Source organism: Sus scrofa, chromosome 14, assembly GCF_000003025.6.
Source record: "Sus scrofa isolate TJ Tabasco breed Duroc chromosome 14, Sscrofa11.1, whole genome shotgun sequence".
NCBI lineage: Eukaryota > Metazoa > Chordata > Mammalia > Artiodactyla > Suidae > Sus > Sus scrofa.
This window is the reverse complement of record NC_010456.5, coordinates 30,468,936-30,496,626: the sequence shown is the minus strand read 5'-3', so window position 1 is coordinate 30,496,626 and position 27,691 is coordinate 30,468,936. Positions and strand designations below refer to the sequence as shown.

The following is a 27,691-nucleotide window of genomic DNA, read 5'->3' as shown; positions in this document are numbered from 1 at the left end:
TGGACATCAACCCTTTTATCAACATCATCATCCAGAAGAGCAAATGGCTCTTTAATTTGATCAGGATCTCTTATTATCGAATCACTGCCCCGCTGGAGCCGGGCTGAAAACAGGAGCAGAACATTATCAAGCTGCGCAGGAAGCCAGTGAGTAGTAATTGCTCCCCCAGAGAACTGGTTATCTGGAGGGTTCTGTGTCCTGCCAAGTCACGGGAAAGAAAGCATGGCGAGGTTTATACCCTCACCAAAGTAACAGATGAAGGCTATTAAAAATAGCCCTGATACTGTTCCCCTTTAACTCTCACATCCTTCAAATGGATATCACAAGGCAGTTATGTGTTCCAGCCTTTGCAGCCTCTAGTCACCACCCAGTTTGGGGTATTTTACAGCAGCGGAGTTAACTGAAGCTGAGAAATATTATGTAGCTTGAAGTTCACATGCATTCATTTAGAAATAAGAGAATCAGAAATTTTATATTACTGCTTTTTCTTTTTACAGCTTCACTGGCAGCATATGGAAATTCCCAGGCTGGGGGTCAAATCCGAGCCACATCTGCAATCTACACTGCAGCAGCAATGCCAGATCCTTAACCCACTGAGTGAGGCCAGGGATTGAACCTGCATCTTCTCGGAAACCATGTCAGGAAACTGATGAGCCACGACAGGAGCTCCATTACTGCCTTTTTCTGATTGTTAGCCCGACAAAAAGGCATCCTGTTTTCTATAGTACCTCATTGTCAAATGATATGGCTGAATACACCAGGCTCTATAGTATAATTCAGTCTGTTCATAATTCAGTCTATTGATGCCTGTATTTCTGTCTTGCCATCTTGATCATGGCTCCTCTTCCTGGCAGTTCATTCTGGTATTTTATTTATTTATTTACTTATTTATTTATTAGAGCTGTACCCCAGCATATGGAAGTTCCCAGGCTAGTGGTCGAATCGGAGTTACAGCTGGCAGCTTACACCACAGCGACAGCAATACAGGATCTGAGCTGAACCTGTGACCTACACTACAGCTGATGGCAACACCAGATGCCCACTGAGTAAGGCCAGGGATTGAACCTGTATCTTCATGGATACTAATTGGGTTTGTTTCTGCTGTGCCAAAATGGGAACTCCCCATTCTGGTATTTAATTTTTTTTTTTTTTTTTGCCCCATTCCTGCAGCAAATGGAAGTTTCCAGGCCATGGATCAAATCTGTGCCACGGCAGCTGCAGTGACGCTGGCTCCTTAACCCACTGAGCCACACGGGAACTCCTCGTTCTGGCATTTTAAAAGTATTTCCTCTTGAGTTCAACTCTGCTGAATACAAACACTTCCTGCTGGTTACAGGCGAGAGCAAGAAACAGACTGCATGTCAGATTAACCATAACCCACTTGCAGTTGAGGGCAGAGCTGTGGTGGACGATCACATAGAGACCTTCCGTTCCCAGTTCAAGAACTAAATGAGTTGTTTTTAATCCTCCTCCTTTCAACCATTAGTCTCTTGATCCACAGTTAAACAAAGTTCAAATGCTTATTTCTCTGTTGGCTAAAATTCAAAAGTGTACGATAAGACACAAAACAGTGCCTATGTAGACTTCTTTATCTATGAAGACTTCTTTTTTGTGGTGTAGGAGAACTGTCTACCCAACTAGACAAAAGTCCAGACATGATGTAAACAATCCATCCTCTCTGAGAATAAACGTACCATTCACATACCCTTTTTCTCAGTAAGGGCACACTCCTTTGAGACAAAGACTACTTCAAGTATTAAATGAACTTACACAAAGGCGTATAATATATAATTATCCACCACTTTGTATTTGCATACAAATGAAGCAATTGATGTTTTGAAGTCTTCTGTGGAATGCATTTTTAGGAGCTGACCTAACTCTGCTCCGAGCAAGCAAGTATAGAGTCACGAGTGAATGCAGACACAACTGAGGATCTGTTCACAGGACAAAACCCCCGCCAAGGAGACTTGACTGGACTTGAATCGAATCCCAAGAGCTGAAAACACCAAGGGACAAGGTAGATTTCATTATCTAAAGCAGCTGAGGCTGACCACTGCTGGGGTTGGAAGGTATAAGCTAATCTCCCTGGGATAGCAAGTATTTGAAAAAGGATTCCTGAAATAAGAAGAGTTTTCTTTAAGACCTTTCCAAATACTGGATGTCAAAGCCAAGTTAAATCCATTAGAAGCTAACCTTTTAAATATTCTCTCTGCTACTCCTCATTCTTAAAGAGATTTTTTATTTTTCTTTTTTGGCTCCCCGGAGGCATATAGAGTTCCCAGGCCAGGGATGAGATGCGAGCCACATCTGTGACAGCACTGGATCTCGAACCCACTGTGCTGGGCCAGGGATCGAACTTTCACTCTAGTGCTCTACAGACACCACCGATCCTGATGTGCCACAGTGGGAACTCCATTTTTTTTTGGCTGCCCCATGGCATATTAAGTTCCTGGGCCAGGGATCAGATCTGAACTGCTGGAGTTGTGACCTATGCCATGGCTGCAGCAACACCGGATTCTTGACCCACTGTGCCAGGCTGGGGATTGAACCTGTGTCCCTGCTGCTGCAGAGACACTGTTGATCCCCTTGTACCACAGCAGGGACTCTGAGATTTTTTACAAAATACAGAATTTCTCCTTCCCTCACAATATGCAGTGTGCTAACAGAATTCCACTAGTGAAGAAAAGTGAGGAAAATATGTATGGGTACTAGTTAATAAAAGAAATGACACCTGGGAAGGGATGCTAACTGAGTCCCTGGCAAGGAGGGAGAAATCAGCTAACTTTGCTGGAAACCATCCATTTGGTCCCCTTCTTGGCCCTACCTCCTCCAGAGAGCAGGAGGGAGATTTCCAACCTGTCCACAGCCTTGCAGTCTCCTGTGGGAGGGGTAGCAGCTACGGTCGCTGGACTGCAGGGTATAGACAAGCTGCACCAGAGGGGGGTGAGGTCACCAGACCAGGGACTGAATTGGAACTGGGTGTTTTCAAGTAAAATGGACGTGAGAGGCTGTATGTGGAGTGTCTGCAGCTGCCGCTGCTTACAGTAGGATCAGCTGGATGGGAAGGCCCAGGATGGGCAGGGAAGAAAACTGAAACGTCTTGGAATCAATAACACGTGCACTAAGAAAGCATCTTTAAACAGTTAAATTCTCAGGGAGTTCCCGCTATGGCTCAGTGGTTAACGAATCTGACTAGGAACCATGAAGTTGTGGTTCATCCCTGGCCTTGCTCAGTGGGTTAAGGATCCAGCGTTGCCGTGAGCTGTGGTGTAGGTTACAGACGTGGCTTGGATCCCGTGATGCTGTGTCTCTGGCGTAGGCTGGCAGCTACAGCTCCGATTCAACCCCTAGCCTGGGAATCTCCATATGCTGCGGGAGCAACCCTAGAAAAGGCAAAAAGACAAAACAAACAAACAAACAAAACAAAATAAAAAAACAGTTAAATTCTCAGGAAGCTGCTCCCTAATTTTATGTTCCTCAATGTGAGAAGTCCTGGGTAAGTATGGGATCAACCAATTTAGTTGATCAGACAGATCATTAACCTATCTATGTTCTGGGGAAAGAAACTCCTCCACACCTCTTGCTTTATAGAAGAAGAGGAATCAAAAACGGGAGTTCCCGTCACGGCACAGCAGAAACGAGCCCAACTAGTTAGTATCCACCAGGATGTGGGTTCGATCCCTGGCCTTGCTCAGTGGGTCAGGGATCCAGTGTTGCTGTGAGTTGTGGTGTAGGTTACAGATGTGGCTCAGATCCCCTATTGCTATGGCTGTGTAGGCCAGAAGCTGTAGCTGCGATTCGAGCCCTAGCCTTTGAACATCCATATGCCACGGGTGCGGCCCTAAAAAGTGGGGAAAAAAAGCAAAACAAAAACAAAAACAGAAGAAATTCTTGCTGTGGCACAACAGGATTGGCGGTGAATCTGTAGCTCTGGGACATAGGTTCCATCCCTGGCCCCACACAGTGGGTTAAGGATCCAGTGTAGCTGCAGCTGCAGTGTAGGTCCTGGCTATGGCTGAGATCTGAACTCTGGCCCAGACACTTCACACACCTTGGGGTGGCCAAAAAAAACCAAGATACTAAAAAACAGGAGGAACCTAGAGTTCACTGGTGGTTTAGCAGTTGAGGATCCAGCATTATCACTGCTGTGGCGCAGGTTCAATCCCTGGCCCATGAATTTCTGCATGCCACAGAAATGGCAAAATAAAACAAAAACCTACCCAGAAAGAACCATAAACTTGCTTTAACGACCAGATAAAATAGAAACTGGGGACACTGAATGTAATGTGTCATGTTCTGCGGGAAAAAGAAATCTCAAATCAGTCATAATGTTAACTCTCGGCCCCTCAACATTTAACCACTTCCATATGCATGGTACATCTTCCAGAAATTCAGCACTATTATTGGGGGTTGGACTTCCCACTTTGATTTTCATTTTTACCTGCTTGCCTGCTTGGTCCCTGCTTTTTTTTGGCTGCAAATTCCCAGGCCAGGGAACGAACCTGAGCCACAGCTGTAACCAGAGCCACAGCAGTTTTGGAACTGGCCCCTTTTGTGTGGCTGTATAGATCATCCAGCCCCACCATCCTAAATATATCTCCAGATGTCTCTAATGAAGATCCTGAGCTCCTAACATTTAAAAACTGGTATTTCTTTTACACAAGTTGATTCTCTTCCATTCTTCTTTCTTTAAGAAATTAGGAAGACAAAAGAGAAGCAGAAAGGAGAAAACAGCATAATTTAAGAAGCTGACCCCAGAGTAACTTCTATATTCTCGTGTTATTCCTCCATAGGGTTGCACTTCCTTCCAGCAACTTCTTCAAAGGAGCAGTTTATTCTGTAGTTCACTGGTAGGTGTACTTTGAATGCCCTAGAAAGGTTTTTCCATTAGCGACTCTATCCAGCTGGCCCCGTTCATGAGTTTAGTGGTGGCGATTACATACTCTGTACCTCCGTCTTCCAACTGGGAAAGAAATCGCAGGGCAGCAATTTCAGCAAAGGTTACACCCCCGAGGAAAAATATCAGAGTGATTCGGTTTTCTCCTGGTTGACCTAAAATTCAAACATTTCACGATTAAGAATTATTTATTATTGATACTTCTCGTCCCACCTCTTAAAAAAAAAACAACCCAAAAACTGCGCCATTCATAAGAAAAAGTCATATATGTCCTGGTACAGATGGTTCATTTGAAACTCAAGAACATGATTTTGATCAATGTTTTTTCTGAGAGCCTCAATTCCGACATTAAAAGCTGCTACTCCTGAGGGAATAATGGGTTCTAGTGTTTACAGTATAATTCACAACAAGAGGTATACTGGACTCTGACTCCTAAGTACTTTACCAATGTATTTTGCAAAGCAACTGCACAATAGGTGGAAACCTCACTGACAGTACATAATTATCTGCAGATACCAGCCGTGGACTTACGTTTCTTTTGCAGTCCTGTGGGCAATGGCTGCCGTTCCTCAAAGTGGGGCCCTGGGAGGATGCGGAGAACTTCCTCGATACTCCGCCAGCCGGGCCGGGAAAGCAGCTGGGCCAGCCGCACACTGAGAGGGGCATAGCCACTGTACACATACGATATGTCCGTGGGATTCTATTAAATAAAGGGGAAAGGCCTGTAGAGGGAGACACACACAGAGCCACCTGACTGTGGCTTTTGGGGATAATCCAAAATTATTTGATTTGGCTTTGAGGGTTAGGAACACAAACAAATCCCTGAAAGATCCTGCTCCAATACTGAACTATCTTGCTCCAATCCACCCCAGCAGGGGTCTGCTCTCAGCAGCCCAGGGTTCACTTTCAACTGAAATCCTGAAAAGCCATTCAGAACAGCTCTAAGTACTGAAGGTGAAAAATTGTGACTTGGTTTGGTAAGAAACTTCTTGGAGGGTAAAGGGGAACTCTCTAGCTGGGAAACATAGCCTTTGACCTGGGCAGTTCTCCTTTCAGACATTTATCCCACAGAAGGGCCTGTACTCCAGGAAAGAAAAGACCAAAGTACAGACATTTCAATGCTGTATGTGCCAGCAAAAGACAGCAAACAACCCGAATTCCTATCAACAGAAATCTGTTAAATCATAAAATAAGGTTTATCTGAAAAACCGTTATGCAGAAAAAGAACTTAAGGAGTTCCTGTCATGGCTCAGTGGTTATCGAACCCAAGTAGTACCCTTGAGGATGAGGGTTTGACCCCTGGCCTCACTCAGTGGGTTAAGGATCTGGTGTTGCCGTAAGCTGTGGTGTAGGTCACAAACACGGCTTGGATCTGGCATTGCTGTGGCTGTGGCGTAGGCTGATGGCCATCACTCTGATTTGACTTCTAGCGTGGGAACCTTCATATACCTTGGGTGTGGTCCTAACAACAAAAAGGAAGTACTTAAAAGAATGGGGTAGCTCACAGAAGGCTCTTCAAGATACAGAGTTAAGAGGTGGGGGTTGGGGTGAGGCAGGTGTGAGCAGTGAAGAGAGCCAAACTAATATGCTCTTTACATTGTGCAACCCAGGAATTATCTACATTCCCACTGGGGAAAAACACCCATTTTACCATTGAGAGAGGAGACTGTTTAATTATTAGCTTTTATGGCAAGAGACAGCCTAAAAAAGACCCTTATGAAGAACGAAAAAAGAAGAAAAATGAAATTTTTTTTACTTTTATTTTTTTGGATGTGCCTGTAGTGTGCAGAAGTTCCCGGACCAGGGATTGAATTTAAGCCACAGCAGTGACAAAGCTGGATCTTTAACCTGCTAGGCCATCAGGGAACTCCAGAAAAATGAAATTTATAAAGACTGGAATAAATAATAAACATAAGGAAAAGTGCACCTGCTTTGGAGACCAATGGTGCAGAATATGTACCATTTATGTAAAAATGTTTGTCTGTACACAGACTCTTTCTGGAAGGATAAATAACAAGCCAGTTATAATGCTTGCCTCTGAGGGGAAACTGAAGTTGGATGTGGGAGGAAGCTTTTCACTGTGTGCTTTCCTTTGTACTGGACCCTTCTCTGATCCTCCCCACCCTTCTCCCAGGCACCCAGCAGGTGGCCCTGGGGGATCTACACCAACACACTCTGAGAGAAACTGGAGACAGGACAGCAGCGTGAGGTCAGGTTCCTGCTGCCCTGACTTCCTTGTGTGACGCTGCCAAGGGTGGTTATGTCCCTCTTGTGTCAGACAGCCTCTCCACACAGCTCTTCCCTGGAGGCTCTGGAAGAGTTCCCTCCCCCTGCCCTCAGGCTAGGCTGCGGAGGGTTCCCCATTGCCCTGCCTCTCGCTGACCCATTCCACCTTTAGGAAACTCCAGCTATCCCAAGTGAGAGGGCCCTCTGCTTCCTGCTGGGATTCACTCAGACACATGACATTTTCACAAACATTCTAGAGACTGTTAAGAAAGCAAGGTGGATGCATGCATCAAGTCACATAGGCCATTGCAATAAATCGTCAACAGGTTAACCCAACTGAGTTGAAGAGGAGGAGCATCTTACTTGTTCGTTTACATCATCCATCCAGAGGCGTAATGTCTTCCGAATGGTCGGGTAATTATTTCTGCCCCCTGTCTGTGGTTTCAGCAGGCCAGCCTTCTCCAGGTTGTGTAAGGTCAGTATGTGCTCAAAGCCATAGGTCTGCAAGAGAAGTTGTGCAGCCTTGATGTCAGACCAGGAAAATAGTTTCTGTGGCTTGTAAAAAAGTGCGCTTCCAACAAATCAACTGGGTTTGTGCTCAGAGGCATGTTATCAAAATCCAGGCAATGACTGTCTACAGGCACAGGAACAGGGCAGGGATGAGCTTGCCCTAAAACTGCTTGCCCATTACAACGAAGCCAGCTCCCTATCTCAAGGAATGGATGTCTATTTTTTTACTTTAAAGTTAGAATATCTGGATCCAACTTAAGTGAGGATCAAATAAATTACAGTGTATTTTTATAATTAGCTATTTAAAAAAAAAAGAACAAGGCAGATCTACACATCCTAATAAGAAAGATCTTCTGGAGTTATTCTTAAGGACAAAAATAAAATAAAATAATAGAATACTACATGGAGTAGGATTTTATTTATTTTTGCCTTTTTTTGGGGGGGGGGGATGCACCTGTGGCACATGGAGGTTCCCAGGCTAGGCGCTGAATTGGAGCTGCAGCCACTAGCCCACACCACAGCCACATCAATGCAGGATCTGAGCCACATCTGCAACCTATACCACAGCTCACAGCAACGCCGGATCCTTAACCCACTAAGTGAGGCCAGGGATTGAACCTGCATTCTCATGGATCCTAGTTGGTTTTGTTAACCACTGAGCCACAAAGGGAACTCCCTAGGGTTTTATTTTTGTTAAAAAAATCTAGTAAATAATAATAATAGCTAACACTTACATAACACTTCCTATGTGCAAGGAACTCTTGTGTTCTGCGCGCTTTACATATGTTAACTCAGTCATTCTTTAATTTTTTTTCTTTTTATGGCCACACCTGTGGCATATGGAAGTTCCCAGGCTAGAGGTCAAATCGGAGCTGCAGCTGCTGGCCTATGCCGCAGCCACAGCAATACCAGATCTGAGCTGCATCTGCACCCTATGCTGCAATCTTGTGGCAATGCCAGATCCTTAACCCATTGAGTGAGACCAGGGGTCAAACCTGCATCCTCATGGACACTATGTCGAGTTCTTAACCCACCAAGCCACAATGGGAACTCAACTCAGTTATTCTTATTATAACCCCACAAGGTAGATATTATTATATCCATCTTACAGAGAAGTTTAAATAACTTGCCCAAGGTCACACAACTTGGATCCAGCTGGTCCCACCCCACAGTCCCTGTATGTAAACATTACAAAAATGCAAAGAAGGGAATCTGGAAGCACACAAACCAAACTGCTGAAATCGGTCCCTTTGAGGGAAATAGGGTGGGGGGCATGGGGCGAAGGCAGGGAGAGTCACAGTTTGCACCATGTATTTCTGCTTTATTTAAATGTTATATAATGAGAATGCACATGTAATTTGTGTAATTTTTTAAAAGGAAAAAAACCCCTGAAAACAGAATGAGTGTTCAATTTTAACAATAATGTACTTAACCATGACTAGTAATAGCAAATAAATAGTGCCTGAGATTTTTAAACAGGGGAGAATTTTAAAAACAATGATGTCAGAATTCCCATTGTGGCTCAGTGGGTTAAGAACCCAACAGTGTCCATGAGGACACAGGGTTTAATCCCTGGCCTCGCTCAGTGGGTTAAGGATCTCGCGTTGCCGTGAACTGTGGTGTGTAGGTCAAAGATGAGGCTCGGATCCCGCATTGATGTGGCTGTGGTGTAGGCCGGCAGCTGCAGCTTTGATTCAACCCCAAGCCCAGGAACTTCCAAATGCTGCAGGTGTAGCCCTAAAAAACAAAAGAAAAGAAAACACACCATAGTGGGCTTTTCCTATTATAAAGTAATGCAGGCTAAATTTAGGTAAGTCTGCTAAAGAAGAATCAGAAATTTATAAAAAGTTCTCTTCCTCCTTCAAATACCTGGTTAAGAGTAAGGGCAGTAGACCCTGGATGCCTAGGTTTTAGCATTGGCTCTGCCACTTACTAGCTTGGGCAAGGTACAGCACTCCTCTGTGCCTTAGTTTTATCGTCTATAAAATGGGGATGATATGAAGTATATAACAGCACTGTTGTGAGGATTAAACAAATGAAAATATATGTATATATATATGTATCTTCTAGTTAAGCCCGGCAACCCAGTAAACAATGATTAATACCAAGGACAATCCCTTCAGGTATTAAAAAATTTAAAAGACAGCAGAAACACTATACCAAAATAGCAGCTTTGTGAAATTTTTTTTTTTTTTAAAGATGTTTTTACCCCTGGCAAACTAGTACTTTTAAAAAAATACACTGGAGTTCCGGGCGTGGCTGTGGTTAACGAATCCGACTAGGAACCATGAGGTTGCGGGTTCGATCCCTGGCCTCGCTCAGTGGGTTAAGGATCCGGCGTTGCCGTGAGCTATGGTGTAGGTTGCAGACCCAATTCGACCCCTTGCCTGGGAACTTCCATATGCCGCGGGAGCAGCCCTAGAAAAGGCAAAAAGACAAAAAAAAAAAAGAAAAAAAAAATATATATATATACCTGCAGAATTTCTCTTTTGTAATAATCCAAAACCTTTTGTTTGAGTCCACTATTGCACACGGATTGGAGGCAAACCAGTCTTAACACCTTGATCAGTGGATGTTTCTGGGCAATACAATCCTCAATGTAACTGTTGACCTGGAAGTGAAGTATACACAGGTACCAGCATCTGGTTTGGGAACCGAAAGAACTTGATATTTACTATTACTTTTCAAAGTCAAATAAAGAAGCTGTGTGGAAGAATGGTTCATTCTTCTTCCACTTCCCCAAAGTCCCCTCCAAAGTAGCTCCTCCCGCCCCTGCCACACAGAGCCCCGCCACCACACAGACACACCAGTGATGGGGAGCGAGGCCGGCAAGGACACATTCAGGCAATCCAGTGGCCTGTCTGGACTCATCCGTCTCACAGACAACCTCCCGAAAGGCTGCTGCATGTCCAGGGTGTGTGTGATTTAGACCACCTCAGTAATAGCAGCAATTTACAGCACAAAGTAACAGGAATCTTTTTAGAAGATGGGAATTTTCATAAATTGAATAATTTTAAATTCAGTAATAGAGGTGGATCTGTAAAGAAATTATGTGACCAATTCTCTCAGAAAGAAAATCTATTAATTTATGTTACAGCCCTTAAAGATCTTTGATTTTAGGGGCAGGGTCTCGCCTTTCCATGCACAGCAGAAAGTGCCTTGCACACAGTCGTGTTAAATATATGATACTTGATAAAAATCTGTTTTCGCCTTCTGCATTTGCTCTTAAAAATATTTAGACAAAGCATGGGAATCCAAGCAACTGCTTTGCTAGCTGTAATCTTATGTATGATAAGGTATCAATTATTTGTTAGAACAATTTTATTGTTTACATACCTTATCAGTGTCTATTCCAGACATAAACTCCTGCTCCACTGTTAATTTATCAAAGAAGTCTTCAGAAGCTAAAACAGAAATAGCAAGTTTGTAACTAAGAAAGTAAATAAATATTAATGCTTTAATACACAGAGCATGATTAAGAAACAAGACATGCAAAAAGTTTAAATTGACTCCTGAAAAGAATTTTCTAAGAAACATGGAAAACCTATAACTTTATACTCTTAAATTACATCAGAAAGCATTGATCTTTAGGACTCTAATAAGATCTCAAGAATTTTTCCTCAGTATCAATGAAAGCTAATTTTCCAAGAGCATTTCACTTTCATCATCAGATCAACCCAGTTTCGTCTAATTTCTACTTCAATTAATATGAAAACAAAGGATTGATTTTCCAACACTGTTTAAGATTCAAAGTAAACAGGGCATTGTGCAATCTCCTACTTAGCTTTTACAGCCTCTGTGTTTTTTTGTGAGTTTTTTTTTTTTGTTTGGCTGCACCTGTGGCATGTGAAAATTCCCAGGCCTGGGATCGAACCTATGCCACAGCAGAGACCCAAACCACAGCAGTGACAACACCGGATCTTTAACCTGTTGAGCCACCAGGAAATTCTCCAGCTTCTGCTTTAATGAATAAACTCATCTTTGGTGCAATATACATCTTTCTTTCAAAATACTTAACATATGCTCTCCACCAATTCTTCAGTCTTTAAAGGAAAAACAAAAACTAAAAGATGGGAGTTCCCTCATGACACAGCAGAAACGAATCCAACCAGGAATCATGAAGTTGTAGGTTCGATCCCCGGCCTCACTCAGCAGGTTAAGGATCTGGCGTGGCTGTGAGCTGTGGTATAGGTTGCAGACGTGGCTTGGATCTGGCATTGCTGTGGCTGTGGCGTAGACCAGAAGCGATAGCTCCAATTAGACTCCTAGCCTGGGAACCTCCATGTGCCTCGAGCGCGGCCCCCAAAAGACAAAAGACTCCTCCCCAAAAAAACTAAAACAAACATTGTGATGCCCTAATTAAGTAATCCTTAACAACAGGAAAAAAAAAAAAAACAACTAAAAAAATTAACCATATTATGGAAGTAAATTTATGGAAGAACTTTTTTCTTTTTTCCTCCATTTTTTTAAATTACTCAAATGAATTTATCACATCTGTAGTTGTATAATGATCATAACAATCTGATTTCACAGGATTTCCATCCCACAGCCCAGGCACATCCCCCCAACCCCTGGAATAACTTTTTTTTTTCTCATTTTGATATTCCAAATATTTTGTTATATGATTATACTATTTTAATAAGGAAAAAGACTGAGTTAACCACAAATGGAACTTTTTTTTTTTTTTTTTGCCTTTTGCCTTTTGTCTTTTTAGGGCTGTACCTGCAGCATATGGAGGTTCCCAGGCTAGGGGTCAAATTGGAGCTGTAGCTGCTGGCCTAAGCCAGAGCCACAGCAACACCAGATCTGAGCCGCATCTGCAACCTACACCACAACTCATGGCAACGCCGGATCCTTCACCCACTGAGCAAGGCTGGGGATCGAACCTGCAACCTCATGGTTCCTAGTCGGATTTGTTTCTGCCGTGCCACGATGGGAACTCCCCAAAATGGAACATTTTTAACTATGAACATGTGTATACTTAATTAACATTGAGAATCATACACAGTATTAAAAACAGAGCTGACTTTCCCAAGGGAATATGGTGGTGCCAATGACCATGGGGTCAGACGTGGTGCGTGGACGTCCTCCCCACCCAGCTGAGCATGATCACTCCCAAGGATACTCACTAGTAACATCTTTGATTAGCTCTGCAATCGAGGTATGGTTTGCGAGTGAGCCTCTTGCTGCCTGCATGTGGGGCAGCTGTGAAACGAACTGCTTGATCTCCCCAACTGTCTTGGCGTTGTGCCTTTCCTGAAACGTGTAAAACAGTAGAACCATCAAGTGGGGAAGACATTTTATTTTTAAGTGCTCTGTTCTTTGTATTATTTAGAGGACACTTAATTTATGCTAATGTGGAAAGAAAACAGAATACAAATAAATCAGGCCAAACCTACCCCCATTACATAGAAAAACAGAAAAGATAAGCTCACTGTGCCTAATTACTGCATCAATACTTCTCTCTTTTTTTTAAACTTTTTTTTGCCATGTATGAGGCATGCAGAAGTTTCCAGGCCAGGGATTAAACCCATACCATAGCAGTGACAATGCTGGATCCTTAATCTGCTGTGCCATCAGGGAAATCCACCTCAGTACTTCTTCAGGAAGCAAATGCCCAAAGTTCGTTCTTTCCAGGCACCAGATCATACTGAGTTTTGTTTGTTTGTTTGTTTTTGTCTTTTTGCCTTTTCTAGGGTTGCTCCCGCAGCATATGGAGGTTCCCAGGCTAGGGGTTCAATTGGAGCTGCAGCCAGCCGCCAGCCTATGCCACAGCCACAGCAAATTGGGATCTGAGCTGCATCTTCAACCTACACCACAGCTCACGGCAATGCTGGATCCTTAACCCACTTAGCAGGGCCAGGGATTGAAGCTGTAACCTCATGGTTCCTAGTTGGATTCATTAACCACTGAATCATGACGGGGAACTCCGTATACTGAGTTTTTTGGTTTGTTTTTTCTTTTTATGGTTGCACCTGCAGCATATGGAAGTTCCTGGGCTAGGGGTCGAATAAGAACTGCAGCTGCCAGCCTACACCACAGCCATGGCAACTTGGGATCCAAGCCATGTCTGTGACCTGTGCCCCAACTTGTGGCATCACTGGATCCTTAACCTACTGAGTAAAGCCAGGGATTGAACCTGTATCCTTACGGACACTATGTCTGGTTCTCAACCCACTGCACCACAATGGGAACTCCTATCATACTGTGATAACTCTTTGTAGGGGACAGTACTAGGTTATCCACAAACATTTCTGAATGAAAAATGAAAATGAAAATATGAGCTTCATAAACAGTGAAAAGTTTCCTCCATAAAAAAAAAAAATCCATTCTTACTGCTGAACCTCAATCTCAAATACTGTCCATGAATAAAGTGAACCTTGGAGCTCTAGTAATGGCTCAGCAGGTTATGAACCCAACTAGCATCCGTGAGGATATAGGTTTGATCCTTGGCCTCAGTCAGTGGGTTAAGGATCTGGTGTTGCTGTGAGCTGTGGTGTAGGCTACAGATGTGGCTCAGAACCCACACTGCTGTGGCTGTGGCATAGGCCGGCAGCTGCAGCTCCAATTCAACCCTTAGCCTGGGAACTTCCACATGTCATAGGTTCGGCCATAAAAAAAAAAAAAAAAAAAAAAAAAAAAAGTGAAACTCACTTAGTGACGAAAAAATTATTTTTATAAAATTCAATAATTTAACCCAAAAGTAACTTCAGAAATTTGAAGAAAATCAATTAATGAATACAATCTTTAGAAAGACATACTCAGTGGAAAAAATTCTCCTGATTTAAGTTTCTGAAGACTAAATATGCAGAGTTTATCATCTTATTGAATTCCCATGTTTAAAAAATGAGCTTAACCAAGAATAAACCAGTGGCCGGGCAAGAGGAGGCAAGAAGGTGATAATGAGGCCCCCAATTTAAAAGCTCTGGGCAGCTGGGATTTCACTCTCTTTCACTCTCATTATCACCTACCGATTCTGCAGGGTCCCCCTGGCATGTTGGCTAAACTGGGAGCTTTTGGCCCGAGCTGCAAGTTCTATTATAGAGGATCTTTTATTTAGAGGACAGCTGGCTCTCTCTTAAGTGAGACAGGAAATAATTAAAAAGAAAGTAAGGCAAATATTTATGGTGAAAGCTTATAAACTGCAAATACTACCCCTTCCTCCCCCCAAAGGAGAAAAACTTCACAGTTTTTCTCATGGGTCTGAGGAGGTTTAAAAAGAAAACCTTGGGTCCTCCAATGGCTGAATCTGCAGCCCTGTCTTTTTTTTTTCTTTTTGGCAATGCTTGCAGCATGCAGAAGTTTCTGGACCAGGTAATGAACCCTCGCCATGGCAGTGACCTAAGCCGCAGCAGTGACAGAGCTGGATCCTTAACCCACTGCAACTCCTGCAGCCTTGTGCACCTTAGGGTGGCTCTTCTTCCCCTTGTGGGGTGGAACCTACAGAAGCAGGGTGACAACCAGACCATCTCACCTCAAACGCTGCAGAGATCACCTTTGCTTTCTTGCTCAGCACGGAGCCTACTGCATTGAAGTTTTTATCTCGGATCTCAGCATACAGCTCCTCCGCAGAATTCAGCTGAAGCTTCTTTGCTTCCGTGGGAAGATCCTTCCCACTATCACCCTGTTTCTTAGGTGCAAATTTCTCCGGAGGTAATTTCACGAAACCTGAACAACAGTGGAGGGAGACAAGGCCCTGAGTTCAAACAAGTGCCCAGACACAAAGCAGAATTTTCCATCTCAGGAGAGAATGGCAACCAGCTTTAGACAAAAATGGCGCACAGCACTGAGGTTCTTCTTCTTCCATGATCAAAGTACAGGATGCAGTAACTCTTTAAGAGCAATATCATGGTTCTACTTTTCTTTGGAGGCACCCATCTAAATCACAGCAACAATGTCCAGTTCCTCCACTTATTCAGGGATTAGGTCACTTTTTCACTTAAAAAAACTTAAGGATCTCCCCATTATCTTCTGGTGTTATTCAAACTGTAGGTCATGTCCCATGAGTGGATCATGAAATCAAGTTGATGCGTGGCAATTAGCATTATAAACAAACAAATAAATAAATAAAACAGCAAAAAAAATATTAAGTACCATAGTATATCACACGAAGTAGGAGAAGTTTTGTTTTTTTTGTTTGTTTGTTTGTTTTTTGTCTTTTGTCCTTTTAGGGCTGCTCCCTTTGGCATATGGAGGTTCCCAGGCTAGGGGTCTAACTGGAGCTTTAGCCGCAGGCCTATGCCAGAGCCACAGCAACGCAGGATCCGAGCCGCGTCTGAGACCTACACCACAGCTCACGGCAACGCCAGATCCTCAACCCACTGAGCAAGGCCAGGGATCAAACCTGCAACCTCATGGTTCCTAGTCAGATTCATTAACCACTGAGCCATGACAGGAACTCCAGTTTTTTTATTTTAATAAAATTTTGCTTCAGATTCACACATACAGCATGTGTGCTACGTTATGACATAAGATACATTTCTTTCTATAGATTGTTATTGAAAATAGTTTGAAAGCTATCAACCCACTTCCTTGGTTTTTTTTTTTCCCAGCCCACTTCCTGATTTAACAATAAAGTTTTATTGGTGCAAAGCCATGTCTATTCCTTATGTCTTATCTGGGGATGCTTTCACATTACAATGCAGAAGTGAGAGTCCACAGAGACACCACATGACCTAAAATACTTAAGAGAAGTTAGCCACCCTGCTCTAGAATAAGCTCCCAAATTCCTCAGCATGGTACCCAGTTCCTCCACTAAGCAGCCTGAACCTACTTCTCCCAACTCTGTTCATGTCAAAACAATTTAGTCGCCATTGCTGGGAACACCCCAGTCATCCCCATGAACTACCTATAGCACATAAGCTAAGAAGCTTGGCAATATGAACCAAGGGCTTATAACATTAACACATCTGACCCCACAATCCTCCATCAGAGAATGCAGAGAAAGAAAGTAATATGATATAGGAAAAAAAAATTTATGTATACAGATGGCTTTTTTTTTTTTTTTTTTGGTCTTTTTTCCTTTTCTAGGGCCGCTCCCGCAGCATATGGAGGTTCCCAAGCTAGGGGTCTAATCGGAGCTGTAGCCGCCGGCCTACACCAGAGCCACAGCAACAGGGGATCTGAGCTGCGTCTGTGACCCACACCACAGCTCAGGGCAATGCCGGATCCTTAACCCACTGAGCAAGGCCAGGGACGGAACCCGCCACCTCATGGTTCCCAGTTGGATTCATTAACCACTGAGTCACCATGGGAACTCCTGTTTTTTTGTCTTTTTAGGGCAGCACGGGTGCAACATGGAGGTTCCAGGCTAGGGGTTGAATTGGAGCTACAGATGACGGCCTATATCACAGTCACAACAACTCGGGATCCCAGTGGCGTCTTCAACCTACACCACAAATGACGGCAATGCCAGATCCTTAACCCACTGAGCGAGGCCAGGAATCAAACCCATGTCCTCATGGATACTAGTCTGGTTCATTAACCATTGAGCCACAATGGGAACTCCTACCAATGCTTTTATAATCATAAAAAAACCCCAAACAACCTAAAATACCCAACATTAGGAGAACGACAATGCAAATGACAGTATAATATATATTACGGATTTTAATTAAGCTGTTAAAATTATGCATATGCCGATAAAATGCTCATATCATGCCAGATCAAAACAGAGGTTCAAAATAATTTGTACAAGCTGGTTCTGTTTTTTGTTAGCTAAAATAAACTCTACATAGAAAAAGGACTATAAGGAAATACATCAAAACATTAACATTGGTTGTGCCAAGGTTTTGGGGGTGGGGTTACAGGGATAATTGGAGAACTATGTTTTTTGTCTTTATTTTCCCAATTTTCCCTTAATCAATGTTTGATATATTATGAAAAATTCGCTGCAAAGAAACTGTGAATTCACATGTATTCCTTCTCTTCTTGGAGAATCCTCTATTTCCAAAGCCCTTGCTGAGGCTGTCTCACAGGCCACCTCTCTGCCCTAATGCCTGGCTCCCTTCCATGGTCTCCTGGGTGTTTCACTCTCTGGGGCCTTAAGATGAGGCTACCTTGTTTCTTTGATTCCTACCCACCAGAATTCCTCTATCAATGAAATGAAATGAATTCCTCTGTCAAAGAAACAGAGTTTTAAAAAGTATCTATGGGAGTTCCTGTTGTGCCACAGCAGAAATGAACCCGACCAGGAATTAAGGTTTGATGCCTGGCCTCGCTCAGTGGGTTAAGGAGCCGGCGTTGCTGTGAGCTGTGGTGTAGGTTGCAGACATGGCTCAGATCTGGCGTTGCTATGGCTGTGGTGTAGGCCAGCAGCTGTAGCTCCAATTAGACCCCTAGTCTGGGAACCTCCATATGCCACGGGTGTGCCCCCCTACCACCAAAAAAAGACAAATAAGTAAATAAATAAAAATTAAAAGTATCTATAATGCCATCTTTTGGAATGAATAATTAAAAAATAAGACTTTTTACAACCTTATCATTCAAGACTCTTTATTTTGTGGAAACGCCTCTTCATATCTATGTCTTTATTCCTTCGGCCATCCATCCATCCATCCTTACAGCAAAATACACCTAACAAAAAATTTACCACTTTAACCATTTTAGTGTACACTTGAAGAGCATTTAGCAGAGTTCCCGTCGTGGCTAAGTGGAAACGAAATCAGACTAGCATCCATGAGGACCCAAGTTCAATCCCTGGCCATGCTCAGTGGATTAAGGATCTCACGTTGCCGTGAGCTACAGTGTAGGTCGCAGACACAGCTCAGATCCTGAGTTGCTGTGGCTGTGGTGTAGGCCAGCACAGCTCCAATTCAACCCCCAGCCTGGGAACTTCCATATGCTGCAGGTATGGCCCTAAAGACAAAAAAAAAAAAAAAAAAAAAAAAGCATTAAGTATGTGCACAACTTTGTACAACCACAGCTAGTATCTAGTTCCAGAATTTTTCATCCCCAAAGGAAACCCTGAACCCAATAAGCAGTCCCTCTCCCACCCTGTTCCTGAGGCCTGGCAACCACTAATCTGTTTTCTGTCTGTTTCTCCCTCCAGGCCATTCCTTGGCTCCCTGTGACGTAATTCACCATGGCAACTGAGGCCAGAGACTGATGTAAATGAGGGAAGCAGGCCAGGATGGGACAGAGGGAGTGGTGGAGTCTGTTGTGAACTGGGGAGAAGGGCTTGTCTAAAGTGGGGGTGGGGTAGGGTAGTTTCCACTGGACACCAGCTGCCATGTGGGAATGTGGCCTCAGGGTTGCCAGGGCTTCAGATGTTTTTAAAGACTTGGCAGACATCAGAATTCCTGTTTTTAAATTTCCCCAATTTTTTTTTTTTTTTTTTTTTTTTTTGCTGCACCATGAAAAGCAGCAAATGGAAACATACGAACGTTCCCAGGCCAGGGATTGAATCTGAACCACAGCTGCAACTTATACCATAGCTGCAGCAATGCTTGATCCTTTAACCCACTGTGCCCAGCTGGGGATTACAACCATGGCTCCGCTGCAACCTGAGTTGTTGCAGCTGGGTCCTTCACCCCCCGTGTCACAGAGGGAACTCTAAAATTTCCCTAATTTTAAATTTGGACAGAAACAAACAAACAAACATCATATAGACCAAAACCCAATAAAACATGTTTGTAACCTCTGACCCCAAGTCGGTCAAGCCTAAAATCTTGCAGGCCTTTGAGGTCTTTCATTTAGTATCCCCAACCTCCTGTATCAGCTTTTCTCCAGAATGTCCCCAGCTGTGCTCTCTGCCTCAGCAAGCTGGTGGTACCACAATTCACTGCAGTTATCATGCCACTCCCCAGCACCCCCTCTAAACTCCATCCATCTTTCCAAACTCGGTACAAACGCTACATTTTCCAGAAGCTTTCCTGAATGCCTTCTAGCCACGGGGCCTACATTCTCCAATGCAGTGCCATCCATATTTAGCCCCTGCCCTCTGCTCAGAGAGGCAGGCACAGTCCCATGCACTAAACATCTGCCAGCCCTTGTGTGACCAATGACGATAGTTCGCTCAGATGTCATTTAATCCTAGTGTCTCTAGGTCTAAAGTCAGTACTTTAATTTTTTCAAATATTCTCTGATGTATTTAGAAAGGAAACGCCTTATAAAAAAATAGCCTTTGGAGTATATTTATCAGATTACCTCTTAGTAAAAGTTGGTGTTTCTTTACTCACTGTTCTGAATGCCATAAATCTCATCAATGAGTCCTTCGTATGTAAGCTGAGTGGCAAGAGGCGTTAATAAATCCACATTCCGATCAAGCAACAGGAGATTATCAAAAACAGGAAATATTGAATTTTGGCTTCCTGTAAACTCTCTCTTCATTCGAATCATCATATTGGCCACTTGCTGGAAACAAAACATTGGATCAGGTGGGACCCTCCTGGGACTGAGCAGATTTAAAAATTCAGCTAACAATGGAAAGCATCAAAAAAGTTTAAAAAAAGGAGGAAAACTGTGAAAGAGTGAGACTGATAAGAAACAAGCAGCTACCAGAAAAGCACATGCTGAAGGCTGCCCCTTGTGATACTTACACTTTAGCAGTGGCAGCTGCTATTTCTCAAGAAGGCATAAAATCACGTAGTCTATTTTTGTTATGCACAGTGGTTCTGTACTATAAAGTCACTGAGAATACTGAATCAGCGAAAACTGAACCACTGCTCCCATGGGCAATCCACAGTTAGGGTTCCGGGAACCTTTGCTTATAACATTTTCATCATCTGATCAATATATGACCTTGTTTTATGTGTGTTTCTGTTTAGAGACACATTCTGTTTAGATTCACTATCACTCAAGCCTGAACAAAGCTCACCTAACATGAGTCTTCTCCCTAAGGTGCACCATGGACTTCCCAGCTCTGAGCACTAGAGAGTGTTTTGGCACCACCCTTGTGGGCCATTTTAAACTGTAAAGTCAGCAACAAAAAAAGCACAAAAATGAAAAAAAAAAAAAAAAAGTGGTATTGAGTAGTGCATGGCACTATATAGTCGAAAAAAGGACACTTGTTCACAGTATGGGCTGAAACAAGAAGGAAGAGGGTTGGTCGGTTTGACCTCAGCTGGGAACATGGACAGTGAACAGCTCAAATTACGGCCTCGCTGTGCACATCCCCAAAACACTGTGGATATCGATTTGTGGGCTACAGATACATTTTAGCATGTAGGCAAACTCCCAAATAAAAATGATCAACTGTATTTGTAAATAGATTCCCACACCTCCCCCTCCCTTTACTACCAGGATCATCTGCCGATTCTCACCCGGGCGCACTCTCCTTTCCCGAAGATCTGGGGGATCGTCCCGTACAGAGCTTGCAGTGTCATCAGGCCCTTGGCAGCGTGGTATAGGCTGGTCTGGTCGCTCTCCAGGTAGCATTCCTTTGGGAAGAAAGGACCGGTTATGGTCAGGCCATGGTCATCCTGGGGCCTGAGGGTGCAGCCTCTGTCTGGTGATGGGATGTGACGGTCACTGGGTAAGACCTGTTCCACTTACTCCCCACTTTGCCAGGGAAGCTGGGGACTCAGGTCCATTTTACAAAGCTGATGTTTGGCAGCCCAGGCTACAAGGCCAACGGCTCTGCTGTTGGGGGTACCAATGAAAGCAATTCTCCCTGGGGCAGAGTGTTCACCAGGCATGCCAGCTCTTCTAAGTTTATCAGCTCTTTTTCTTAAAAAATTTTGGAGTTCCCCTCGTGGCTCAGTGCTTAACAAACCCGACTAGGATCCATAAGGATGTGGGTTCTGATCTCTGGCCTCCCTCAGTGGGTTAAGGATGTGGTGTTGCCGTGAGCTACGGTGTAGGTTGCAGATGCAGCTTGGATCATGCATTGCTGTGGCTGTGGCATAGGCCTGCAGCTGTAGCTCTGATCAGACCCCTAGCCTGGGAACCTCCATATACCGTGGGTGTGGCAAAAAAATAAATAAATAAATAAAACAAAAAAATTTATGCCTAGGTTTTTCTTTTGTATTTTTTAAATATAGTTGATTTACAATGTTGTGCCAATTTCTGCTGTACACCATAGTGACCCAGGCATACACACACACATACATTCTTTTTCTCACACTAATCTTCCATCATGTTCCATCCCGGTTTATCAACTCCTGAACAAGCTACTTATTAGGGAAGATCTACCTGGGGAAGGAGTTCTCTCCTTCACTTTGGTGAGTGTAAAGGTTGGTAGGACGTTGTGAGAGAGGCACATGCCAACACCCATAAATGCGCATATACTCTGACCCCCCCGCAACCCCCCAAAGTCCCAGATGACCACACCACAGAACACCTGGCCATTTTTATAAACATGGTGTAGATTTTCCCATGTGCTCTGGCCCTGGGAGGAAGGGGGACTGTTCCCGGAAAGAGCCTGTGAGGAGTGCTTGGTCTTTACTGAAAGTAATACCAGGTAGCTCTTCCAAGGCTATGATTTTAACATGTCACTGCATATGACATGTCAAAATCAAGAATGTCCTGAGAGGACTTCCCATTGCGGCGAAGCAGAAATGAATCTGACTAGTATTTATGAGGTTACGGATTCTATTCCTGGCCTTGCTCAGTGGGTTAAAGATCCAGCATTGCTGTGAGCTGTGGTATAGGTCGAAGGTTCGGGCTGGATCCCACATGGCTGTGGCTGTGGCCAGCAGTTGCAGCTCTGATTCGACCCCTAGCCTGAGAACTTCCATATGCTGCAGGTGTGGCCCTAAAAAGACAAAAAAAAAAAAAAAAAAAAAAAAAAAAAAAGGCAAGCAAACTGATTTCATTGACACTGTCATGCTCATAAATGTGATGAAAATTAAAGTCTGACATTAACAAAGAAGATGCGGGGAGTTCCCGTCGTGGCGCAGTGGTTAATGAATCCGACTAGGAACCATGAGGTTGCGGGTTCGGTCCCTGCCCTTGCTCAGTGGGTTAACGATCCGGCATTGCCGTGAGCTGTGGTGTAGGTTGCAGACGCGGCTCGGATCCCGTGTTGCTGTGGCTCTGGCGTAGGCTGGTGGCTACAGCTCCGATTCAACCCCTAGCCTGGGAACCTCCACATGCCGCGGGAGCGGCCCAAGAAATAGCAACAACAACAACAAAAGACAAAAGACAAAAAAAAAAAAAAAAAAACAAAGAAGATGCCAGACTTACTTTGAATGCACTCTCTGACTCCATGGATAAGAGATCCCCATCAAATGGAATGAGATCTAGGCTGTACTCCTCCCTATGAATGAAGGATCCCAAGACACCCAGATCCTTTAACCGCTGTTCACACAATAAGCTACGTCGTGGTACAAACAAAATGTGGAAATCTCTGGCTGGGCCACGTCTGTCTTCACTGCAAAAGAAGAAACATTTGTTAGCTTATGAGCTCTTTAGAGCCCCAGCCTACTTCACTTACTTCATTCCCATTGGCACACAGCAGGCACTAAATAAATGCTGGTTCCATAAACATATGAATAGTGACTGCTTTCAGACCAACTGTTACAGTTGCTTTCTCACTCAATCTCTCTCTCTCTTTTTTTTTGTCCTTGACAGGAAAGCAGCATTGATTCATCTTCAATATTTGTGATGCATCTTCTAGCTTTCTCTTTAACTATTTATGGGGGCATTAAAGTTCTCAGGCTTCCCGAAACAGGATAGCTATGTTTTATTGAAAACAAATGGTTCTTTAACCAAACCAATGTAGCAGCAGAGTCTCATATTGAAATGAAAGATCACTCCTGACTCCTCACTCTACTTTCCCTGACAGTGATCTTCCCAAAATAGCCCATATGCTTTTAAGATTTCAGGGGCCACAACAATCGATTGGACCACAGAGTGCAGAGTGGGCTGGGATAACTTCCTCTCTAGACTAGATGTTCTATGAAATTTTAATCAGCTCTTACTTTGCTTATGAAAATCCAGAAAGCTATATTCAGGTTATTGAAAAATAGCCATTATAGGTTTTGTTTTTTTAATCAGTGTCCCTTCTATTGATAAATGCCCAAACTTTTAGCAGTCCTGAAAGAATGGGATTAACCACCCTCTCAGTTTGAACAATGTCACAAGTTTCCCATTTCCCTTCTTATATTCTTCCATGCCTATCCCAGTTTTCCCAAAGACCACTTTCCAAGAGTTTCCATTGTGGCCCAGAGGGTAAGGATCCTGACTAGTACCCATGAGGATATGGGTTCAATCCCTGGCCTTGCTCAGTGGATTAAGAATCCAGCACTGCGAGAGGCCGTGACATATGTTACAGATGCAGCTAGGATCTGGTGTTGCTATGGCTGTGGTGTAGGCTGTCAGCTACAGTTTCAATTCTACCCCTAGCCTGGGAACTTCCATATGCCGTGGGTAAGGCCATAAAAATAAAATAAAATAAAATAAAATATAATTTAAAAAAAAGACCACTTTCCAATGCACTTACAAGAGAAGGGGTTTGCAATGAAAAACTCAAGACATTAAAACCATTAGAAGAATCTGCTTCTTTTGGCTCAAAGAGAAGTTCTTAGAGATACCTGAGCACATTTTCAGCAATTATATCCATCAATTCTAGCCTGGGTCTGACAAAAAAAATAATGTTCTTGACATCAGCTGCTGGCAAACGACTTCCTTTAAGTGTGAACATTTTTTCCACTTCATGTTCCTAGGAAAACACATACACAAAAGATTAACAAAAACCATTGAAACTTGCTTATCATATCCAGGCTCAGACACCATAAACAAGTCAAATGCACATCAATACTTTATTATCAAAATTTAGATTTCTCAGAGCCAGTTGTATAAAGGACACGGTTTCAGGATGAAGCCACCGCTACTGGATCTGAATTTAAATGACCCTCAGGTGATGAACTACCACAGATACCATGTAACAGTTACTAGCAAGTAATTTGAATCATTACAGACTCACCGACCAAAGGACCACTGTGTACAAAACAGCCCACGCATTAGTATCAGTATTTAAAAGATCAAACAGGAGATCCCTTTGTGGCTCAGTGGTTAACACACCTGACTAGGATCCATGAGGATGTGGGTTTGATCCCTGACCACACTCAGTGGGTTAAGGATCCAGCATTGCCATGGGCTGTGGTGTACGTCCAGGATGCAGGATGGATCCCTTGCTGCTGTGGCTGTGGTGTAGGCTGGCAGCTGTAACTCCAATTCAATCCCTAGCCTGGGAACTTCCATATGCTGCAGGTAAGGCCCTAAAAAGACCAAAAAAAAAAAAAAAAAATCTCCTTACTGTTATTGTTAAAATACAGAATGATTAATCCCTGAACAGAACCCAAATAGGTTATTTTACCTTCAGTAATGAGTACTGTGCAATCAGGCCAAATGGTCCTGTGAGGTACTCATCCCAAACTATTGCCTGTAAGAGAGAAGAAACATCCTCTTATTACTGATAATAACAGGAAGTGCAACAATATCAACAGAAAATAGCAGTCATACATGGTAAAAAATATTGCCCTCAAAGTCTGAATTAACAAAGATTGTAACTGGCTCTGATCACATTCATATCCTACAGGTCTAAGACAAATAACATCAGGGCAAGTGATGTTAATGTCAGTCAAGGAAAAGTTAAGAGTTGCTGTCCTAAACAGACAGAAGGAACTATAGTTTGTTGAGTATCTGAGAAAAAAAAAAAAAAAAAAAAAAAAAAAAAAAAAAAAAAAAAAAAAAAAAAAAAAAAAAAAAATATCTGTGTCATGGTATTAATTATTACACTGAACCATTTGGAAGCTGCCAATTGCAACCTAGTATTTTATATGTGTCATATAATCCAATTACAAAAATTAAAACCTCTGATACCCATACTATAAATCTTATTTTTTCTTTTTCAGCTATAACCGAGGCATATAGAAAAGTTCCTGGGCCAGGGGTCGAATCTGAGCTGGAGCTGCAACCTACACCACAGCCGCAGCAATGCCCAATCCTTAACCCACTGTGTCAGGCTGGGGGTGGAAGTGGCACCTCCCCAGAGACCAAGCCACATCATCGGCACAATATGCCACAGTGGTAACTCCTACAAATCTTACTTTGACAGAAGGGGAAATTTTAAAAGGCTCAGGAAGTTTAAGTAACATGTCCAAGGCCACATAGGGACCTTGGACATACATAACATAAGGAAGTCAGGACTCCAACCTAGGACTTATAATCTCACAGGCCATTGCTCTGGGACCCTAGGAGCATTTCTGCTGCCAAACTCCAGTGGGATTTTTTTCTTTTTTCGACTGAAATTTTTAGATAACTATAGATTAATATTCAGCTGTAAGAAACAGTACAGAACAATTCCTAAGACACTTTGCTCAGTTCCTCTGACAAAACATTTTGCAACACTACAGCACAATAGGTGTTACAACCAGGATACTGAATTGACATAATCCATGCTCTCATTCAGATTTCAGCATCATTTCCCGACTTTTAACTGAGCACCTAGGACTTTGCCTGCTTTTGTCTTCTCTCAATGGCTGCTAGCACCTACTCTACCTCTTGGGGTCCCATTCTTTTTTTTTTTTTTTTTTCTTTTTCTTTTTAGGCCTGCACTTGTGGCATATGGAAGTTCCCAGGCCAGGGGTGCAACTGGAGCTGCAGCTGCAGGCCTATGCTACAGCCACAACGTGGGATCCTTAACCCACTGAGCAGGGCCAGGGATCCAACTCACATCCTCATGGATGCTAGTCAGGTTCCTTACCTCTGGGCCACAAAAGGAACTCCACAGAGTGCTATTCTTTCTAATATTCGTTTCAGAGTTTTCCCAATTTTCCTTTTCTCTTCAGAGCTTTATTGCCAGTTACTTTATGGGGACTGATAAATCATAAGGAGAGAGGGTCAAGGTAATACCACTTAAACGAAATGCTGGGAAGTCCCTTACCTACTATGTTTCCCATTCCATTGTGAGCTGGATGCTAATTAATGTCTAACTGGAAGTTCCCATGTGGTGCAGCGGTTAAAGAGCTGGCATTGTCACTGCAGGGCTCACGCTGCTGCTGTGGTGAAAGTTTGATCCCTGGCTCAAAAACTTCCACATGCCCCAGGGTGGCCAGGAAAAAAAAAAAAATGTCTAACAGGAGAAACAATTCTGTTTCGAGAGGCTGACGTTAAAAACCTCAAATGCTGGAGTTCCCGTCATGGCGCAGTGGTTAACGAATCCGACTAGGAACCATGAGGTTGAGGGTTTGGTCCCTGCCCTTGCTCAGTGGGTTAAGGATCTGGCGTTGCCGTGAGCTGTGGTGTAGATTGCAGACGCGGCTCGGATCCTGCGTTGCTGTGGCTCTGGCGTAGGCTGGTGGCCACAGCTCTGATTAGACCCCTAGCCTGGGAACCTCCATATGCCGCGGGAGCGGTCAAAGAAATAGCAAAAAGACAAAAAAAAAAAAAAAAAAACCCTCAAATGCTACCACTTCTCATAATCCATGTGAAGAAAAGGTTGTAAGACAGTGGTGCTTCAGACTTTCAAAGGTATGGTTTCTAACCACACGTATGATCTTTGTAATGAATGGACACTGGATCATCTACGTCCTCGGGCCGGCCCGCCTCAACAGTGTGTAGGGGTGGGGGTGGCACCGGATTCGCCCCTCTGGACCTGAATGGCACTGACACAAGCTGATTCGTGAGGGACTAAGGTAGCACAGTGGCTTATTCCGCTTCCACGAAACAATCGCGATGCCACGCAGAATCCAGGCTGGATGCCCCAGGCCCCACCAGCTGTCCCCTCTCCCCGCCTCATCATACCCGCCGGCTCTCCTCTCTGGAAGCCCCAGGGGACCTCGTACACCCGGAGCTCAGGCGGTCAAGGACCGGGTTAGGCCAAGTCGGACGGCGCTGGAGGGCGGTGTCGCCGCGCACTGTCCCTCACCTTGCTTCCCGCGCACTTGTCCAGGAACTCTCGCAGCTCGCGACGCACCGCCTCGCGCAGCACGTTCAGGTTAACTCGCCCATAGGATAGGTGCGCCGCCATCTTGCCCCACCGCCCCCTACTCCCCCCTCGATCCAACTGAATCGGCTTTTCCCCAGCAGAGCCCACGGGCGCAGTCACGTGACGGCGTGTTCACGTGACCCGGGCCGCCGACCTTACGCCAAACCCGGAAACTAGAATCGTCA

At 43.8% G+C, this 27,691-nt stretch overlaps 1 protein-coding gene across 2 annotated transcripts; it reads right to left on the bottom strand.

The window, feature by feature from the left end:
* VPS33A (VPS33A, CORVET/HOPS core subunit) lies at positions 1 to 27,624 on the bottom strand. Of its 2 annotated transcripts, none has more exons than XM_013981307.2 (13): positions 27,447 to 27,624; positions 24,894 to 24,959; positions 24,109 to 24,236; positions 22,760 to 22,946; positions 20,896 to 21,012; positions 19,813 to 19,987; positions 15,108 to 15,301; positions 12,763 to 12,889; positions 10,970 to 11,037; positions 10,107 to 10,244; positions 7,487 to 7,624; positions 5,429 to 5,619; positions 1 to 5,052 (listed from the first exon to the last, which is right to left on the bottom strand). In XM_013981307.2, the coding sequence occupies exons 1-12, from the start codon at positions 27,546 to 27,548 to the stop codon at positions 5,467 to 5,469; spliced, it is 1,593 nt and encodes a 530-aa protein (XP_013836761.1). In that variant the 5' UTR covers positions 27,549 to 27,624; the 3' UTR covers positions 1 to 5,052; positions 5,429 to 5,466.

Excerpts from the sequence above, each read along its gene's own strand:
- VPS33A (XM_013981307.2), bottom strand. The coding sequence starts at position 27,548 with ATGGCGGCGCACCTATCCTATGGGCGAGTTAACCTGAACGTGCTGCGC. Across the intron at positions 24,960-27,446 it reads ACAAGTGCGCGGGAAGCAAG|GCAATAGTTTGGGATGAGTA; the intron begins GTGAGGGACAGT and ends TCTCTCTTACAG. Across the intron at positions 19,988-20,895 it reads GGAAAGGAGAGTGCGCCCGG|CAAGTGGCCAATATGATGAT; the intron begins GTGAGAATCGGC and ends TTTTGTTTCCAG.